Source organism: Canis lupus, chromosome 1 (genome assembly GCF_011100685.1).
Source record: "Canis lupus familiaris isolate Mischka breed German Shepherd chromosome 1, alternate assembly UU_Cfam_GSD_1.0, whole genome shotgun sequence".
Taxonomy (NCBI): domain Eukaryota; kingdom Metazoa; phylum Chordata; class Mammalia; order Carnivora; family Canidae; genus Canis; species Canis lupus.
This window is the reverse complement of record NC_049222.1, coordinates 61,252,608-61,268,554: the sequence shown is the minus strand read 5'-3', so window position 1 is coordinate 61,268,554 and position 15,947 is coordinate 61,252,608. Positions and strand designations below refer to the sequence as shown.

The following is a 15,947-nucleotide window of genomic DNA, read 5'->3' as shown; positions in this document are numbered from 1 at the left end:
AAGTGCCAGTTCTTCGTAATCTCTCTCTTTCTTAATTCACATAGCACTCTATCTGTACCATTCTTGTTCTACTTAGTCCTTTAAAACATCCTTAGCAGAGTTATCTATATATGAATTTTATCTCTGACACTACATGGAAAGTTCCTTTAGGGCATGATGTATTATTTATCTTCTATCCCCTATAGCTTCTAGCATGGTGCTCCACACTTACTTTATCAGAAAAGATGTATTAAAAGAAAGGAATGAGTCCACAAGTTAATTAGATTATACTGATAGAATGAGATGCATCAGTGTGTAATGGAAGGAAAAAAGAAAAAAAAAAACTGATAGTGTGAGAAATCTACCTTTTAGTCCCTCTTTACCACTAGGTAATTATGTGATTTTGGACAATTCCCTTAATAGTGTGTGCATGTGTATGTATGCATGCACATGCATGCTACAGTTTCTTTAGCCAAAAAATGAAAATTTCAACTAGAACCCTCAATGCCAACTAGTGATGTTTTTGAGCATTCACCGTTAGTTTGGTCATCCAATCTTCTCCAGAACTAATCCGAATTTTCAGCCTCTCCTATCGTCCTCTGTACAACACAGCCTTCTCGCTTTTGGCAGATCATGACTCCTACTTCATAAAGAAAATCCACCTGCTGGAAAAACGTTCACTCTACCCTCATATACTGTTATATATTTTAAGTAGTATATTGATTATCCCTTTTTGACACTCATTTTTAAACCTTTAAGAGGAGGGCGCCTGGGTGGCTCAGTCATTTAAGCATATATCTTTGGCTCAGGTCAAGATCCCGGAGTCCCAAGATGGAGCCCCACATTGAACCCCAGCCTTTCCTTCTCCCTTATCTCTGCCTCTCCCCCAGGACCTGCTCTCTCTCTCTCTCTCTCTCTCACTTTCCCTCTCTCTCAAATAAACAAAATCTTAAAAAAATCTTTAAGAAGTAAATAGCCATACTTAGACATATTTGTAATTAAAAATATATGCATTGCCTGATGAAAGTACAATATTCTAGATTGTTCTTGGGTTAACAGCTTTTGTGTTGTGATATGGGCTGAGTAAAAATAGATTGCTTTAAAACTACAATTAGTTGTTTTGTATTTAATATGCTTTTAAATGATTGTTATAGGAGAAAAGTTATTTGTAAAAAGTTTCCTGTTAATTTCTTTGAAAATATAACTGACAGCTCTTAAAAGAACAAATTCATCAGTGTTTTCAAAATTCACATTAAAATATGTAAAAATATGACTTTCATCAATTTTCAATTAAAATGTGATTATTATGCAGACTTTCGTACATTTTTATAACTCAGTTTTCTATTGTTTGTAGCTACTGATGCAAATGTGAAGAATGAAAGTCTTTCATCTGTGCAGCAGCTTGGCATTAAAATGACTGTCAGGTATATTATAGGGAAATCTCTCCCTTGCGCATTTCTAGAATTTGTTTCATCTACCTGATATGTGCTTAATGGTATTTAACAACCAACTATTTTGTGTACTTTAAATGCAGAGTTTATCATTCAGAAAATAATAACTTTGTTTTGGGGATATTGGCATATGATTATATTACCGCTGCTGGTAAATCAGTTATGGTTCATTATCATTTCAGAGGCTAATTACAGTATGTTTGAGTCTGTATGACTACAGGTTTTTTCCCAAAAAATGCATTGTAAAATTCAGCACATTAGTAGCACAATCATGCCATTTTATAAAATATGATAGATTTTAATTGTCAAGTTATGGTGATGAGTACAAAAGTACCTTAAGGATAGACACAGAAGTTAAAAATGAATAAACCAATTATAGTAGTTTGAATTTTTAGTACTCAAATTGTAATTTTCAAAAGAAATAAGCTAAACAGCATACTGGGAATTAAGGAGTGAGTCTCTCTCCTGCTTATTAAATGACGATTTTAATAGTTCCATGGTACTTCAGTGGGTAATCTTTAGATTCAAGTATAAAAAATATGCATATGGAAGCTTTCAAAAAGACTATTTTTATAAATTCATAGCATGATAATGAAAAGTATGATATAATTCTGGCTCTTACCAGGTGGATCATCACATAAAGCATGTATCTCATTGTTTTGTGACCCTATATCTGCCTTTTATTTTGTAATGTCCAATTTCTATTCTGAAATGGAATCTGTAGATAACATGAGCAGATTAGTCACATATTTTTAAAATTCAATATAGTGGCTTATTGGTAAGAAATAAATGGAAAATGATTTGTAATGAAATGTTTGTACCCAACTACTATATATGACATAACTGTCAACCCCATAGAATCATTGTGACTTTGGCAGCTGCAAATAGAGACTGGTGGTATTTTGATGCTACAAATACTGCTCGAGTTTTGCCACTGGCAAAGTGACTTTCCAAAATGGTGAATGAGTCTCAGGCTTCAAACAACGAAAGTACTGTCTTTTCCTGATTTACACATAGTTGCCTTCAGTGTATAATAAAAAAAAAAATAGAGAAAAAATATTTTATGATCTTATATAAAACAGAATTGGTTTCAGATAATTATAAATAGCTTCTTCATCCATGCAAATAACAGGCAGGACATTTGCAAGTGGTTGTGCAGGACTGTCCCACATCTAACCTCCTGACCGACCATCACACACCACCTACTATTAGTAAACCCAGTCACTATGCAATCAAAAACACCCCGCATGAATTTCTCAAGTGGCCACAGGAGGGCAAGTGCCTCCTCTCAGAACCTCCGGACTAAAGATCTAAAATTGCTTCTAGACTTAACATTCTGTCAGTCTAATTTGTCAACATTACATGTTTTAGATTAAGTTCAGGAAAAATGATTATATTCTTCTCATCTATAGTGTCTATGTTTTGCTCTCTCATTAGTGTTTTATTTTTCCTTAAAGTTGTCAGTATTTACCAGGTAACTATTGCTAATCCAAATGTAACTATCAGGAACTTACATTGAGTGTTAAGCTTTCCCTATAAGTGTTCTGGATAGCATAGTTATCCTAGAAGTAGAAATTTGAAAACTTAAAAACCTTGGGATCTCAAGAGGACTATGCTTGATGGCTTTTAAAAAGTGAATTTGCAATGCCAGGCCTGATATTTTTCAATTTTGTATGTTTTGTGGGCTTTTAATGTAGATATGGCAAGTTCCTCAACCTGTTAAAAGACAGTGCAGAAAATGATCTTACCTTGGTTTTAAAGCACTGTGAGAGATTCCTGAAACAGCAGCAAGCTCCCATAAAATCTTCTCTTCATATCCTTTTTGAGTGGATTCACAGTAATAGAACATTATTTATTTTTCATAATTCTTTGATAGGGTACCTTAACACATTTATGCTAAATAATACTTTAACCTATATTGCTGATTCATTATGATGCACCTAAAAGTATTCTGTATTTTAGATATTAATTTTATTCAATTCGGTAGTAATTAATAAATTCAGTCTTCTTGAATCTAAAAGTGATTATTAGGCTTTATTTTCAGATATATATATATAAGATTTTTAAAAATAGGTTTAGCATATCTAGAATAAGAATTTTCTAGAGTTAGTAAATCTAGAATAACAATAGAACATACATTTATTTTACTTGAATTAATTATTTTTCAGAAATAGGTTTGACTTGAAGGGGAAAAAATATATACAAACCATTTGCATTACCAAATTCTAAAGATGTATGGATTTTTAAAATATTTGATTATGCTAGTAATTTAGCAGATAACCTAAACCAGAGAAAGAGTCTGTACTATTATTTTAATGACTTGAATAAATGTTGCCACAAAGCAGATCGTTTTTTCTGCATTTGCTAGTGCCATTGGCCTCCATTACTTATGTAAGTAAACAGCATATTAGCTTGAAAATTGGTTGAAGATAAAATGAGGACTAGGTATCAATATCTCTTTCCTGATAGCAATCCTGGAAGTGAATATTAATGAAGTTCTTATATTTCATCTTGTATGATAAAATATTGCAGAAGTTCCTTAACTGTGCTGTTCAGTCTGCCTGCAGGGGAGTTATGCTGGCCATGACTGGTTTGTATCTTCTTTGTTCATGATAATGTTGGGAGACAAAGAAAAAACACTTAGATTTCTTCAGCAGTTCTCCAGGCTTCTGATCTCTGCTTTCCTTTGGTTGCCAAGACTACATATTTCTGTAAGACTTTTTACTCTGTCTTTAAATGAGTATGTTAAATTTTAAGGCAAATCCAATTTAAATTTATTGGGATCTTATTTGTAGAGGGCTCTGTAATAATTTATGTTCATTTTGTACCTGAATGCTTTTTGGCTGATTCTCTTTTAAGATACAGATTTGACATTTTCCCAAATACTTGGTGTCTTACACCTAATGGTATCTGAATGAAAGATTAGTGATAATAGATGGATTAATAAATTTTAAACTTGCCATTTATGTAAATTATAAAAAGTACATATGTAAAAAGAACTACTGAATGTTTTTTATTGTTACTTTGTTAGAAAGAATCAGATAAATTACAGTATAAGAAGATCAATCAAAATTTTCAAAATATTCTGCAGAGGGGGAACTAGACATTTTGGAAATCTATGATGAGTTCTGATTATGGTATTATAGGGTATTTTAAAGGGTTTTACTAGTTTCATGAGACTTTAGAGTTTAGTGGTAAAAGCATCCCTCAATTTACTGACGTTTCTGTATTTCATTTTACTTACTGCCATTAAGATCTCCAACATGGGGAAACTGTCTAGTGTACAAGATAGGCCAATATGTCCCAAATCTTTCCTATGACATGCTGCGCATGGACAATGCAATCACATGGCACTCAAAGATAAGTTAAGGGAGCTGGAGCATATTGGAGTTCAATGAAAACATATATAACATGTTTTTACAGTATATATTGTGATAAGGAACACAAAAGCCAAGAATCAAGGAGGAATATATTATAAATATTGAGATTCTATAATTTTATGCTTGAAATAGCTGGATGTAATTCCTGAATAAGCATTTCCAGCGCTTGTACTTCAGCATAATGAGAAATTTGCTCACATGAACAAGCAGAAGCAAATGGCAAAAGAGTATATATACCAGTTTTTCTCTAATCAATGGAACTACTTTCCTTCTGTTCACCAGAATTTGAACAAATCTCTAAATTGTACATGAAGATTTTAAAAATCTTAGATATTTCCCTCTTCCATTTACAAATGTAATGTTGAAAAATCTTTTGATAATTTTGATAATGAATATAGATTTTGAATCCAGGCATACATTTTCATGTCAAGCATTTGAGAATGATACCTGCTTTCCACTAGCTTAGCATTCAGATTGTGGCACTGCCAAATATCAACTTTTTTAAAAAAATATTTTTATTTGTTCATGAGAGAGAGAAGCAGAGACCTAGAGAGAGAAACAGGCTCCTCGCAGGGAGCCCGATGTGGGACTCCATCCCAGGACTGGGATCACGCCCTGAACCAGGGGCAGACGCTCAACTGCTAAGCCACCTGGGTGTCCCAAGAGTCAACTTTTTTTAACCATAATTTTATAAAGTTGGATTTTTTGCTTTGAATCTACAGACTTTTTCATAACATTACTTTTAATGTAACAGTGATGTGCTCTAATAGGGTTTCTTCCCATAAAATTGAATTCAGGCAAGACTCTAGCAACTTGGATTTTATTAGACTTATTTTAATAGCATGATTGAATATGGACTGTAGATCTGTGAATGGAACGGAGTGACATATTACTCAAGGTGTTTAGACAAACTTTTGACATAAAGCCTTGACACTTTTCTGTTGGTGCAACTGTCCTATCCATGAACATTTATGCAGTGCCTTATAGTGTAGTTACTAATGTTTCAGCAGTCACAACTGCATGTTATAAATGTTTTTGATTTAATCATCTTATGGATTGGTGCTTTTTCTATGCCACTTAGTGCATTCAGTAATCATCGTAATACAGTATTTACTATTTTGTTTGTTCCATTGGTCTCAAACATTGCAGTGACACTTTCTACGCATGTTGGTAAAATAAGTTAACCTGCAGTTTTGGTGAGGTACTTTGGCTTTAGCTATTAATAGCACAAACTTGTCCATCATCTTTAGCTCAATCTCATTATTATAATCAACCTTAAAAAAGCTTCATTCAGCCTGTGCCCCAGACCTACACCCCAGACCTGCATTCTTCAGCCTTATTACCCCATTTCTCTTCTTCTGTAGCCTATGTTAATTCCTATTATGCAACTTCATTTGTGTATGTATTTATACATTTAAATGTGTAAAAACTAGGAGGGGAGCTTTTTCTGTTTTGTTTACCATTGTGTTCCAAGCTATTTCCAATAGTAATTAATTCAACAAATAGGTGTTGAGTGTGTGAATTAGTATTTAAATACAAATATATAAAGGGCAATAAGCTTTTACTACTTTAAAAAATTATTTAAAAGAGAATAGTCCTTTGCATTAAGAATGTTGTAAGCAGATTGCATCAAAAGGTGTAAAAAATTGGGCTCAGATAAGCAATATAGGAAATAATGAAATATTACTTTGAAGTTCTCAAAATTTTATAGACTATCTACTCATGTGAAATAAAAGTAATTTGAAAAAAATTTTCCTTTGGAGCCATTTAGACAAGAAGGATCATTTAATGTATTGACTGTATTAAATTATCTTCTATTATTATTTACTCTTTAAAAAGACCTTCCTAAATAATAATATATTAATTCTTTATGGAATTTCATCAAGAATTAGAATTTGACTAATTTTAACATAAAAGTTAATAAAATGATAGATTAAAAAAGATTGAAAAAATCTATTATTTCCATGTAAGAATACCTAATCTCAGATAGTAATTTCAATAAAACTAACAATCACATATGCCTTCTGTTAGTAAAACTTATGCAAAAGGAAAACAAAATTCAAATAAAAAACTATTTCACATTCACATACAGACAAAAACTCCATTGATGATAAATCAAGCTAAAGTAATAGTCAAAAAACTAGTATAGTTCTGCAGGAAGATCATGGGATAGTTATTGTATTTTACATATATTTTACATATATAAAAATGGGTGTGGATATATACATTTATTCCTTTCTTACTCCTCACAAAATAAAACCAGTTAACACAGCAAGTTTAGAGTTAATTCCTATACCATTCAAATATATATTTAGATTTAAATATTACAACCATCAGCATGTCCTGGCACACTTGTAACCATTTGCAAGGCATTAACAATAGTAAATCATGTGACCTGTTACTTGTAGGACAGAACTAGTGTCAAAACCCCTTTCTTGTGTATATAACTTTAAATCTTAGATCCATATTTAAAGATTCCATTTTCCCATGTGCTTCCCCCCCTCCCCCCAGAGAGGAGAAAGATTTGTTTTTTAGAATTATAGAATCAGAGTTAAAAAAAAAAAAAAAAAGTTTTCTATTCACCTCCTGCATGATGCACGTGATGCACAAATTAACTGCAACATTACCAATAAAACATGGTCCATTCTCTGCTGACAGATCCCCAGAGTGGAGGACTGGACTGCACTAGATTGGGTCCACTTAAATTGGTTTGGAGAGTTTATCTTTTTCATAGGGTCTTTCTATTTAATTTCCATAACAACTTGGAACTAGTGTCAGGAATGGAATGACTCATCAGAACTACCTGTAGTGGAAAGGAAAAACCAAAAGACTGCTTACTAAGGTCCATTTTTTAAGTCCTGTATCTTTCATTTTTAATCACTACAGTAAAACATTCTAAAGAGTGTTATTTTATAAAGTCCTTGCTTCATGTTATGATACTTTCTAGTATATATCAACCCAAAAGATTTTACTGATATTCTTTTTCACAATTATAGCATAGTTTGTATGTTAGTTTTATGTTACTTACATGATATATTAAATGCTGTTTTCCTATATGTATTGTGCTTAATCCTATATTCTGAATTTTATTTGGAGTTATTACCTTTTTTAAAAGTTGCCATCTTTTCAGAGAGTTGTGACTAAGCAAAATACAGCAGAACACTAAAAGTATAACAAACAGACTTCATAATTTGATGATTCAGAAGACTCTTGTATTTAGGTGGGTCACAGCTGTCATTATTGATCTGGTTTATGAACACTATTTACCATAAATTAGGGTATGTAATGGCAATTAATAGACCAGTTAGTAAAACTTTTATTATAAGTGAGTGTATTATGATTACAATATGCAATCATTAACATCTTTTGTAATTCAATCAATAATTTGTTGCATAACTACTCTATGCAAGGGTTGGTGTTGGGTGCTGTATTGTTTACAGAAAAGTATGGCATGATTTCTTCCAACAGAGGATAATCTATAAGAGTAGAAAAACTCATGCCTAAGCTTTGGGACTCCATTATATATATACTAGCTTTTTTTTTTTTTTTTCCCCTGAGAGTGTAATTAGCCTTTTGTCTCATCTCTGAACACACCTACTCTGAATATATTGTTTTCAATGCAACATAGAAAAGATACAGTATAAGAACTGGGGCACCTGAGTGGCACAGTGGGTTAAGCATCTGCCTTCTGCTAAGGTTCCTGGGGTCCTGGGATTGAGCCCCATGTTAGGCTCCCTGCTCAGCGGAGAGCCTGCTTCTCTGTCTCTGCTTGCCACTCCCCCAGCTTGTGCTCTCTCTCTCTTTCTCTTTCCCACTCCCCCTGCTCGTGCGCGCTCTCTCTCTCTCTCAAAAAAAGAATTATTTCTTATGCATACATTTCTTACACTACTATTATACATATATTTGGAACTTATTACCTAAGCTTGCATTGAAAATTAATATTTATGTATAAGTTGTTTTTTTTTGCTGTTTGTTAGATTTGTTAATTCTACTATGCAAATAGTCATTAGTGAAACATGTATTTCATAAAAGAAGATAAAGGATACTCTCAGTGTGTGTGTGTGTGTATATATATATATATATATACATATATACATATATATGTGTAAAGATTTACTTTAGAGAGACCGATCATGTGTACATGTACATGTTGAGGGGTGGTGGGCAGAGGGAGAAAGAGAGAATCTCAAGCAAACTCCCCACAGAGTTCCAAGCCTGAATAGGAGCTCAGTCTCAGGACCCTGAGATCATGACCTGATCTGAAATCAAGTCAGACACCTAACTGAGCCACCCCAGTGGCTGTGAGTGCATATTAGTTCGTTTGTTTGTTTGTTTGTTTGTTTGTTTATTTATTTATTTATTTATTTATTTATTTATTTATTTTAAACTTCATTTTTTAAAAGATATATTTATTCATGAGAGAAACAGAGAGAGAGAGAGAGATTGGCAGAGACATAGGCAGAGGAAGAAGCAGGCTCTTTGCATGGAGCCTGATGCGAGATTTGATCCCGGATCCTGGCAGATCCAGATTCCTGGCAGAATCACGACCTGAGCCGAAGGCAGCTGCCCAACCGCTGAGCCACCCAGGCCTCCCAGTGTATATTATTTTCAACTACTCAAAAGAAAGTTTGTTTTTGTCCTAGACATTCATTTGAGGTTGACTGTCCACTGTCCACTAATATGCTATATAGTTATGTCGGTAGTCATCAGTATATACAATTATTTTGTGTGTACTATGTGGTATCTCTGAGAGCCTGTCATAATATATATATATATTTCTACATATATTCTTATATATGTATGCAATGTGAAATGATAAATTGTCCTTTAATGATAATTTATAAAACAGGAAAACCACTGATAAATTACCTCACTGGTTTCAGAAATTTTAGTATATAAGTTAAACCTAAATCCTTAAAAGCACTTTAGCAATAAAGTTTGAAAGAAATCCTTATTTTAACTTGTATACAATTGTTATATATAAATTTAATTTGTTTTAATTTAAAAGCATTAATTTTCTTTGTTACAGTTACTCAGTAAAGGTAAGAACATAAAATGCCTTTCTGGAAGTTTCTGAATTATGTATTCTTCAGAACTAATTTGAATATAAATTTTTAGTACAGGTTTATCAGGTATAGTTGCTAGTGTATCAGTTTTTCTTGACACAAAATGATGCCTCCCAGGTTTATTCTTTGTTTTAAAAATGTGGTTAGATATTGGATTTATAGAAATACTCATTGAAGTATTATAGAACAATCATGATGACATAAATTGTACCTAAGAGCCAAACTGAAAATATAACCAACTTTATGAAGAAGTTGCTGAAAAGTGCAGGTTTGTAAGATATGCATGTATATGTACACATATAAATGGACAAATAAATAAATGTAAAATTTAAAATATATAAATTATATATGTAATTTTTATAAAAATTATTATATAAATAAAATAGCTGATCTAAAAATGCATTATGCATTTTTTCCCAGTTTTAGCAATAAATTTCTTACAGAGTTTCCAATTTCAGTTATTAGTAACTCAAGTTGAGATTTGGGTTATTTAACACTATCTTAGCAAAAGGGGACTATGCAAATATCCTGAAGAGCTGATGAACTCAAACTTTTTAATGTGATATAATCATTGGCCAAAGCCAAGGATACCAAGCATATAGAAATACACTCAGTATTAAAATGTAAAAGCTTTATTACATGTGTACTTGTACATTTATATTTTCATACAACAGCTATCCCTTTCATTCCACAAGGCATTAAATTACAATATTAACTTTACTCCTTTGTCTTGGAAGGTATAAATATTACCTTGAGATTTATTCTTTCTACAGTATTCAACATTCTGACTTTTTAACTTATGTAATTAGAATGTTTACAGTAACTTGTTAGGCCACCACATTAATTTTGAAGTAGCAGTTCACAGCTAAAGATTTAGGTAAGTTGGTTTGATTATTTTAAATTAGTTGCATATTCATTAATTATCAGTTTCTCCTTTTTATGCAGAGGTATCTACCTACTGACACTATAGAATCTGGCATCCACCCGGTATATTTTTGCAGCACTCACTACATTGAAATGCTCCTGAAGGTGGAGGTGCCACTTGTGTTTTCAGCTTTTCACATGTCTGGTTTTGCACCATCCCAGGTAATCCATAGGAAGTAGTGTTTCTTCAGCTCCCAAATCTGTGTCTTTAAAGAAAATTAAATTCTCATCAAACATAGGAAATATAAGTTAATAAGATCATTTTGTAAGTATTCATACCTTTTTGTTTAAATTTCTGAACTGAACTGAATTGTTTCCCCTAGGTCTGTTAAAATATATAGACTTCTTTATAGTAGACCCCTGGCATTCATATTTCAAATTCAACTTCAGCTATTCAAAGACATAGACATCTGGAAGTCTATGACATGTAGGCAGGCTTTCTTTTTTTTTTTTTTTTTTTTTTTTAGGCAGGCTTTCTAATGGAAGTAATACCTACCTCATAAGGTTAATGTAAGGATTAAATGAAGTAACTAAGGGTAAGAATTCTTAATGCTGAACATGTGTCTGGTATTTGAGATACTGTGTCTTAACCTAACAAGAAAGCCTTGCTCTCTGTTTCTGCTCTTGGGATCTGGGAAGGAGTCATCATTTTTCTTTGGTAACATGCAGTGGTCACAGATAGCTCCCTCCTGTGCATGGGCAGTCCTTCATTGATGGAGGGGTGGATTATTTCTTCACTGTTATAGACACGCTAAAACTTAAAATTTTAGAGCCTAAACCTTTTTCTATTTTTGGAATTAAATTTTTAGGTCAGAGTTCCAGAAGGTGGAAATACTTAACCAAAAGATATGAATACTTTTAAGACTCTTGACACATATTATCAAATTGCTTTGATTTTACTCTTCTAACAGAAATGATACTTCTAAAAATATCTGTTCTTCAGGTCTGAGTATTTGGATTTTTTTGAAACTAATAGCTAAATTAATAGAAAATTGCATTTTCTCTTTTTAAAATTTTGTGGGTTTTTACACATTAGCAAGGTTGGCTATAATTCCATAGTCTTGATAATAGTTGAATCTTAATTGCCCACCTGTTTTAATGTGTTTCTTATTGATTCGAATGTTCTTTAAAAGTAACCCCACTATCCAGATCTCTTAAATTCCTGTTATGTATTTGATTTACTATTGTAATTTATTGCTTATTTACTATTAGTGTTTATGTCTTTACTATTTTATTATTTATTCCATTTTTCTTATTACTTCATGTCTTCATGCTTGGTAAGAATAAACCTATCATATATTTCCTAACACCCTCCTAAAAAAAGCTAATTCAGCTATTTCTATTCATTGTGTTTTGTACCTTCTAAAGTGATTTTTCCCAGTTCGAATTGGGCATTTGGATTTGGATAAAATTTAAATTGCTAATATGTTCACTTTTCTCCAAGTAATTTATAGTTTATGCCCTTACAGTAATCATCCTTCCTCTCTAGGAATGTATTAAGTTTTTCCATTTATTTTCTTTGTATTATGTTTTACTAAACTTGCATAGTTTTTTTTTTCATATAGATGTAATGTATTTTTTATTATAGATATTTCTAATTAGAGTAGCTTGAGATCTTTTTATTTTTAAGATTTTATTTATTTATTCACGAGAGACCCAGAGAGAGGCAGAGACATAGAGGGAGACGCAGGCTCCCCATGGGAAACCTGATACAGGACTCGATCCCAGGACCTGGGGATCACAACCTGAGCCAAAGGCAGATACTCAACCACTGAGCCACCCAGGTGTTCTGAGATCTCTTTTTCAATTTTATTTCCTTTGTGGTTACTGTTAATAATTAGTAAAGGCATCAAATTTTTGATAATCATGAATTTGTACATTTTTTTTCTAGATTTGTGTTTTTTTCCTTTTTAATGTGTGTTATTTTTAATTAAACTTTGTAATTTTTCCAGAATCATTCTAAATAGTGGCTTGCTTGTTTAGGCTTGAACAATTATTAGGAAATCATCCAGTATTTCACCATTAAGAGAATTATTCCCCGTCATGCTATGAAAGAATCCTTCTACTTTATGTAAAATACTGAATTTTGATTCCTTTCTTTTAATCAAATAAGAATGTTGGATTTTGTCAAGTTCCTTTAGGGTTAAAATGATCTTGATCTTGGAGTTTATTTGACCTATTTGTGTGACCATTGATAGATTTCTTCACAGTAAGCCATCCTTGCATTCCCTTGGATTTGTCCTCCTGGCAATCTTTTCCTCTTAACTAAACAATATAGTTTTTGGTAATGTGCCTTTAGACTTATTTTGAAGAGTCCTTATGTCACGTAATTACATTTACTTGGATCTGGTTGCTGTGCCTGTTGAGTTTTAAATTTCCTGAAGTTAATAAGTCTAAATATACAAGGAATTGCATGTAATGGAAAGGAATATTCTTTCTTCGCCAGTTGTGGCTCGCTCTTGTCATGTACCTAAAACACTTTTGGGGATTTTGATTCATAAAATGTTTAATTTTGGTTGGAAGTAGATACTTAAAATGTTCACTTATAATAAGCTCAGTAATCTATTCTTTCTACTCTTCTAAAAATCCAAGCTAGGAAACAAAATGTTCTTGAGAACTCTTTTTGTTATTCTAGTCTTGAGTATTATAATGTTTATTGTCTAATGCTCCAATCATTTATTAGGTCCTAGTATATATCCTTTAATTTTAAAATGGACACCACAAACTGTGGGAAAAAACTTGCAGTACCTCAGGCCTCACAGTATCATTTGATACCTCTTTATCATTTTGGTGTTTATCAATTTGAAATTGCATATATATAGCAGATTTATGTAATAAAACCCACTACGGGATCCCTGGGTGGTGCAGCGGTTTGGCGCCTGCCTTTGGCCCGGGGCGCGATCCTGGAGACCCGGGATCGAATCCCGCATCGGGCTCCCAGTGCTTGGAGCCTGCTTCTCCCTCTACCTGTGTCTCTGCCTCTCTCTCTCTCTCCGTGTGACTATCATGAATAAATAAATTAAAAAAATAAAATAAAATAAAGCCCACTACATTATTTTAAGCAGTAATGTTTTGTTTTGTTTCTTAAATTATCTAATGGAAAAATGCCTTTTTAATGGCTCATGATGTGAGATTATAATTTTGTGCCTTAAATATGTATCATTGTTTTGTTGATATTATTTGCCATTTTACTGCTAATTATAAAATATGAAACAACTTTTAAGTAACTAATAAGTATAGGTGCTTAAGTAATCGCTTTCGATACAGATTTTGTATTTCAAAGCTTATTCATTTTGATCTAATTAGGAGCAGTGCTTTTTGAAGTTGTGTATTTACAGACACTAAGGGATTGGTTGATTAATGAAGGATTTGTGAGCAGGTTGCTAAAAACATACACATATCTCTAGAGTGAAAATATATGTTCAACTAGAATTTAAAAAATTAAAATAGAAATATATGTTGATTAGAATTTAAGAGTAACTGGGAGTTGAAAATAGAAATTCAAATATATAGTCTTTTTAAATGAACAGAAAAATCACATATTCTAATTAACTTTGTAACCAATTTTATCCTTTGGTAAAGCACTTTCCTTATTGTACCTTATTTAACTTTCCTAGCTTAAGAAGTACCACATATCTTTAATGATTTATCTCTGTAATTCCTTGGGGTTATTATTCTGCATATCATTATTGTACTATACTCTGTCAGCAAATGGGCTAACACAAATAATCCTCTTATAGAATATATTTTAGAAAAATCTTATGGTTTTTTTTTATCACTTAAAGGATCCTGGATATCACTCCAACACAATATACAAAGGTATTTCCTGTTTTTACAACTACATGGCATTCCACCAAGGATAAACCATAATTTTTTAACCAAGCCCCTCTTTACAGACACCTGCATTATTTATAGTCTTTTGATACTATGATCAGTGCTATAACAAACATTTAAGTATTTTCAAATTTTTGTCAAATTATCTCCAGGATAAATTTCTATAAATGTGATTGCTGGCCTAAAGGGTAAATGCATATATGATTTTGCTAGACACTGCCAGATTCCCTCTTATAAGTCCAAAACTGTACTGCATTTTCAGAACTAAGCAGCTGAGTTCTTATATTCATTGAAAAACTATTAGCAATGAAATGGTTTACAAAGAAAGTGAAACAAACGAATTATGTTTGTTTTTATAGTAAACCAATGTTCCTTAAACCTAATTACATTTTAAAACATTTAAATGGTTTTAGGCCTATAAAGAAAGAAAATCACTTGTATGATATACATCAAAATCTACTACAGCCTTCCTAGGAAATGCTGCTTCAACTGTACTCAAGCTGCTAAAAGACATTAAGATACAACACTGAGACATATATAATTATTTTATCTGAGGTAAATTACTCTCACTTGTGTCTAGATTTTTTAAATGATTGCTTATAGGGAAGGAATGAGCCAAAGAGTCAGGGAATATATTTTGCTTTTGTATTTTTACTTTGGAATCATTTAAATATTTTATATAATGAGACAAATACATGTAACCAACAAAATAAACAAGTTCTGCCCCTAAGAATATAAAGTCAGACTGAATCAAATGAACCTAACAGTACACATTTGATAGTATAAACTCATGAGAATGACTTTAAAATACAGTAATTTGACTGTAAGTTTCAAGTGATATGTTGTCTAAAGACAAAGAGCAGCAAAAATCCTGTTTTAAGTAATCATATTGCTTGTGTTAATGCTAGTATTCTAAGATTTTTTTGTCTTGTGTGATAGATTAAAAAAAATCGATGTAATTAGTAACAGATTTTCTGCATGTTTTAAAGCAAACACAGGTATAATTTATAGCAACTTATGATGTATTTTCATTTAAAAGTTTAAAGAAGGGGACCTTCAGGAGAAAAGGTACTGAAGATCCTTATTACAAGTTTTGAAACTGGTTCATGTACTGTTTTCCTTTATATATATATATACAAACATATATGTATATATATATATTTGTATATATATATATATTTGAAAATGTTCATAATAAAAATGCTTTATGAATTTATCATTCTGCTTGGACCCATGCTATCTCCTTTATCCTTTTCGAATTCTAGATTGTTAGCTGATTTGGAAACCTTTTCATTCTATAAAGAGAAGTTATT

At 32.0% G+C, this 15,947-nt stretch overlaps 1 protein-coding gene and 1 long non-coding RNA gene across 9 annotated transcripts in view; one reads left to right on the top strand and one right to left on the bottom strand.

The window, feature by feature from the left end:
- LOC111096171 overlaps positions 1-15,947 on the bottom strand; it is a 101,258-nt gene that overhangs the window by 49,248 nt on the left and 36,063 nt on the right. For all 3 annotated transcript variants that reach the window (XR_005353852.1, XR_005353851.1, XR_005353853.1), the window contains 3 exons: positions 10,885-11,006; positions 7,394-7,613; positions 3,179-3,248 (listed from right to left, as the gene is read on the bottom strand). This is a non-coding gene — a long non-coding RNA (uncharacterized LOC111096171). The remainder of the gene's footprint in view (positions 1-3,178; positions 3,249-7,393; positions 7,614-10,884; positions 11,007-15,947) is intronic.
- Positions 1-15,947, top strand: part of TBC1D32 (TBC1 domain family member 32) — a 211,472-nt gene that overhangs the window by 178,429 nt on the left and 17,096 nt on the right. For 3 of the 6 annotated variants that reach the window (XM_038526673.1, XM_038526672.1, XM_038526674.1), the window contains 4 exons: positions 1,334-1,403; positions 3,128-3,243; positions 3,987-4,141; positions 10,822-10,962. In XM_038526673.1, the coding sequence (XP_038382601.1) occupies positions 1,334-1,403; positions 3,128-3,243; positions 3,987-4,141; positions 10,822-10,962 (482 nt within the window). Of the gene's footprint in view, positions 1-1,333; positions 1,404-3,127; positions 3,244-3,986; positions 4,142-7,940; positions 8,031-10,821; positions 10,972-15,947 lie in introns of those variants that run through there. The other 3 variants (XR_005353847.1, XR_005353848.1, XM_038526675.1) reach the window with 3 other exon arrangements.